The 4,524-nt window shown below is 39.3% G+C and overlaps 1 protein-coding gene across 1 annotated transcript; it reads left to right on the forward strand.

The window, feature by feature from the left end:
- The first annotated feature begins 660 nt into the window (after positions 1 to 660).
- On the forward strand, positions 661 to 3,996 carry LOC133792182 (uncharacterized). The gene is made up of 2 exons (XM_062230097.1): positions 661 to 1,652; positions 1,719 to 3,996. Exons 1-2 carry the CDS (start codon positions 661 to 663, stop codon positions 3,994 to 3,996), a joined length of 3,270 nt encoding a protein of 1,089 aa, XP_062086081.1.
- Positions 3,997 to 4,524: the final 528 nt, after the last annotated feature.

Here is a 4,524-nt window from a genome sequence, read left to right on the forward strand (position 1 = left end):
GTAGAGAGATGGTGAAATATGCTCGGGTTTTGGTGGATATGGAGATTTCAGATCACCCTCCTAACAGTATCGCTTTTATCAATGAACGGGGGCAGTTAGTGGAACAATCGGTTGAGTATGAATGGCTCCCTTCTAAATGCACAGCTTGTACTCAGTTAGGGCATATAGTGGCCAATTGTAATAAGGAAAAAGGAGTGGTTTGGCGAAAGAAAATCTCTGTTGAGAAAGGAGAGAAGTCAGATCAGGAAATTAATGGTTCTGAGACAGTTCATGAGCATCAATCTGAAGTTTCCATACCAGAAAACATAGTGCAAACTTCTACTAGTATTGATGCAGAAGAGCGGGGTAAAAGCTTATCTAAGGACTATGAGTCAATGGAGAGAACTGATCAGGGTATTCGCATATCATCTCAGCTAGTTGGAACAGACAGAGTTGGCAGTGCTGGCATTTGGATTACTCCCAAAAGGAGAGGGTCACGGGCAGGGGCTGCTCCTAACAAGACAGTAACAGCTCCTAACAAGGTAGTAGCAGCTCCATTTAAGACTAAGGAAAGTAATGGCTATACGGTTTTACTTGAGTCCGGGGGTGGACAAGTGGTCACTAATTCAAACCCAATTCTTGATGGAGGTTTGTAATATGATAGGGTGGAATGTGAGGGGGATGAATAAAAAAGAAAAGCAGAAAGCTATTCTTGATGTTTGTAAAGAGAATAAAGTTGGTTTTGGTGCTCTTTTTGAGACCAAGGTGAAAAATGAGAAGCTTCAGGAGGTTTTTGTGAATAACTTCCATAACTGGGACTATTTTTCTAGTTCTATCACAGCTGGTAGGATTTTGGTTCTTTGGCAAGCTAAGTTTGTGAAGGTTGAAATTTTACTTGAGGACTCTCAATTAGTCCATTGCAGGGTTAAAGTTTGTGGCCAGCAGGAGGTTTTCTATGCCACAGTAGTCTATGGTAGTAATTCTATGGGGGAAAGGAAACATCTTTGGGATAAGTTGGCTAGTATTGGTCATTTGAAACACCCTTGGATTATTTTTGGGGACTTTAATGCTATGTTTAGTTTCCATGATAGGAATGGTGGGAGACAAATTGTAGCTAAAGATTTCTCTGATGCTCAAAATTGGTTGGCTTTAGGCCAAGTGGATGAATTCAAGTGCTCTGGGGCGCACTTTACCTGGTCTAATAAACATGAAGTTGGAGATCGAATTTATTCTAAGCTAGATCGAGTTTTTATCAATGACTATTGGCTGGACATTTTCCCTAAATCTGAAGCTTGCTTCAAATGGGACTATATTTCAGATCATAGCTACTGTGTGATTAAAAGCCAGGAGTTGAATAAGGTGGGGTTCAAACCCTTTAGATATTGCAATCACTGGATGTCCTATAGAAGCTACAAGGAGACAGTTCTGAACAGCTGGTTTTCTTCTTTAGATTCAGGAGGTGGTTTATCTAAGATTGTGCAGAAGCTGTTTCGGGTCAAACATGTTTTAAAAAGATTTAGTAGGGAAGTGGTGGGGGATGTTGTCTTGGATTACAAGTTGGCTAAGGAGGATTTTAATATAGCTCAGGAAGCTTTGGCTTCTAACCCCTCTGACATTCTGCTTCAGCTTGCTGTTACTCAGAAGCAAGAGAATTTTTCTGTTATGCTGAACAGGTACTCCAGTTTTCTTAAGTAGCAAAGTAAAATTAAGTGGGTCAATTTCAGTGATGAAAATTCTAGGTACTTCCATGCTATTATGAGGAAAAGAAGGTTGGAAAATAGGATTACTTCTTTCTGTGTTGGTGATAAAATTGAGGATGATTATTCGACAGTAGTGGAGCATTTTCTCAATCATTTCAGGAAGTTTATGGGGAGTAGTAGTTCGGCCACTGAGGGTATTGATTTAAATTGTTTGAACCAGGGTAGAAGGCTGTCTTTGGAGCAACAAGTCAGGTTAATTCGGCCTTTTAGTAAGAATGATGTCAAGAAGGCACTTTTCAGCATCCATTCTTCTAAAAGCCCTGGGTTAGATGGATTTGGTTCAGGCTTTTACAAGGGATTATGGGAGTATATTGGAGAAGATATTACTCGGTCTGTGTTAGCTTTTTTCCAGGATGGTGCTTTGCCTCCATCGTTCAATGATACAGTGATCTCTCTTGTTCCTAAGGTGACTGACCCGAAATCAGCCAGTGATTACAGACCAATTGCCTGCTGTAATACACTTTATAAGTGTATCTCGAAGATGCTCTGCTCTAGGCTTTCGGAAGTGCTTCCTCTCCTTGTTCATAGCAACCAAGGAGCTTTCATAAAGAATAGATCTCTTGCGCATAATATTTTGATCTTTCAGGATCTTCTCAAAGGTTATACTAGGAAGCATATTTCAGCTAGGTGTATAATGAAGATTGACCTTAGTAAAGCATATGATACTGTTGATTGGTGCTTTGTGGAGGAGCTGCTTAAGCATCTTAGTTTTCCGTCTAGATTTATAGACTGGATTCTGGTGTGTTTAAAAAGAACGAGATATTATCTCCTCATGAATGGTAGGATTCAGGGTTCTTTCAAAGGGGAAAAAGGCCTTCGTCAAGGAGACCGCATATCCCCCCTTTTGTTTGTTTTGATAATGGAGTATCTTACCAGATTATTGGCTCATAGTTCTGGTAAAAAAGGGTTTGGTTTTCACCCTTTGTGTAAGCAACTTGGGTTGACTAATCTGTGTTTTGCAGATGACTTGATATTATTCTGTAAGGGCAATCTCAGTTCAGTGACTCATATTCAAGATGCTTTCAAGAAATTCTGTTCTTCTACAGGTCTTTCAGCGAACAAATCCAAATCCCATATATACTTTGGAGGAGTTAAAGAAGACAATAAAAAGAAGATTCTTGAGTTGATGCAAATAGAGGAAGGTTCTTTTCCTTTGAAATACTTGGGAGTTCAACTTCGTCCTACTAAATGGAAAGCGTCAGATTGTGGGGTGATTTTGGATAAGCTGAATAAAAATCTCAATTGTTGGGCGAGTAGAAATCTGTCTTTTGCTGGGCGTGCTCAACTAATTCACTCAGTTTTGCTTGGTATCAGAAATTTTTGGATGAGCTTATTCATTCTGCCTTATAAGATCACAGCAGCCATAGACAAAAGTTGTCGTGACTTCCTCTGGGGTGTCAATGGTAACAGGAGCAAACTTCATATCCCTTCTTGGGAGAAAGTTTGTCTTCCTAAGAATTTGGGTGGTATTGGATTTCGAGAAGGTAAGAAATGGAATATGGCTTTGATGGCGAAGTGTTTATGGGCAATCTCAAATAAACAGGACTGCCTTTGGGTTAGGTGGATTAACTCTGTCTATCTTAAGGATCATTCTATTTGGACTGTCCCTTTTAAACATGACATGAGCTGGTATTTTAAGAAGCTACTGAGGCTTAGTCAGATAATTGATACTTCTACATTGAAGCAAGCTGAAAAGGGAGGTAAGTTTCGTGCCAAAATTTTCTACTCTTCTCTTGTTTCTGCCCAGAAAGTTTCTTATGCTAGATCAGTGTGGAATAAGCTGATTGTGCCCAAGCATAGATTCATTTATTGGCAAATTTTGAACAACCATCTGCTTACTAGAGATCATCTGAGTCGCATTTTGCCCATCCATTCTACTATCTGTCCTGTTTGCGCTTCAGCAAATGAATCTCACAGCCACTTGTTTATGGAATGCATCTTTTCTAGGAAATTATTTGGGGAAGTTAATTGCTGGCTGGGTATATTTCAGTGGCCGAAATCCTATTTGGAGCTTCAGGTTTGGTGTATGACAGCGATCAATTCACTGCAGAACCAAGTCATTAATGCTGTTTTTGCTGCCACTTTGTACTTTATTTGGAAAAATCGAAACAAGTGTATTTTTGAGTATGTTTGTTTTTCAGCTAGTAGTCTTAGCTTAGAAATTAGGAAGATTGTCAAATATAGAGTTTTGGGTCTGAGTTGCCTTTTTCCTAGTAAAAGGGACAATTATATTCTCAATGTTGTAAAGGGTTGGTAGTGGTGTGTTGAGTGCAGCTGCTATTTTCGCAGGCTGTGGTGTGGCTGTTTGTAGCAGTTGTTTCTTGTTTTGCTTTGTATCTTGCTTAGTTTTTGAATGAAGTTTTCCTTTTGTTCAAAAAAATAAAAATAAAATGAGATTACAAAGAAATTGGGTTTTAATTAGGGCATAAAACCCCAATAGTTAGGTGGTGCTTCCTTGGATGTAACCTCGACTTCATTCCTCCAGTTAGCTTCGTCCCCCTGACTTTGCTCTTGAGGTTGTACCGTTGGCGTGGAGTCTTTGCGACGCTTTGACAGGGGAGTGTTGCTGGTGGAATGTCAGGTTTTCCCGTCGTTCATGGGGATGGTGGTTTTTGTTGGGATTAGGCTTTCTAAACCTTTGTTTATATTACAACTCAATGAAAAAATCATACAAGTAAATTAGTCTCATAGAATAGTTAAACAAAAATTACATAAACACAATGGATAAAAGTTTAGAGTAGACCTTCCTTGAAGAACAAACCTTAGGGACATAAAATTACAAGCT

The sequence above is a fragment of the Humulus lupulus genome, chromosome 7 (genome assembly GCF_963169125.1).
Source record: "Humulus lupulus chromosome 7, drHumLupu1.1, whole genome shotgun sequence".
Lineage (NCBI taxonomy): Eukaryota > Viridiplantae > Streptophyta > Magnoliopsida > Rosales > Cannabaceae > Humulus > Humulus lupulus.

What these genes read in the sequence shown, in the direction of transcription:
- LOC133792182 (XM_062230097.1), top strand. Translation starts at nt 661, where the DNA reads ATGAATAAAAAAGAAAAGCAGAAAGCTATTCTTGATGTTTGTAAAGAG. An exon ending in TTTTCTGTTATGCTGAACAG is followed by an intron (nt 1,653 to 1,718) that starts GTACTCCAGTTT and finishes TGAAAATTCTAG; the next exon opens with GTACTTCCATGCTATTATGA.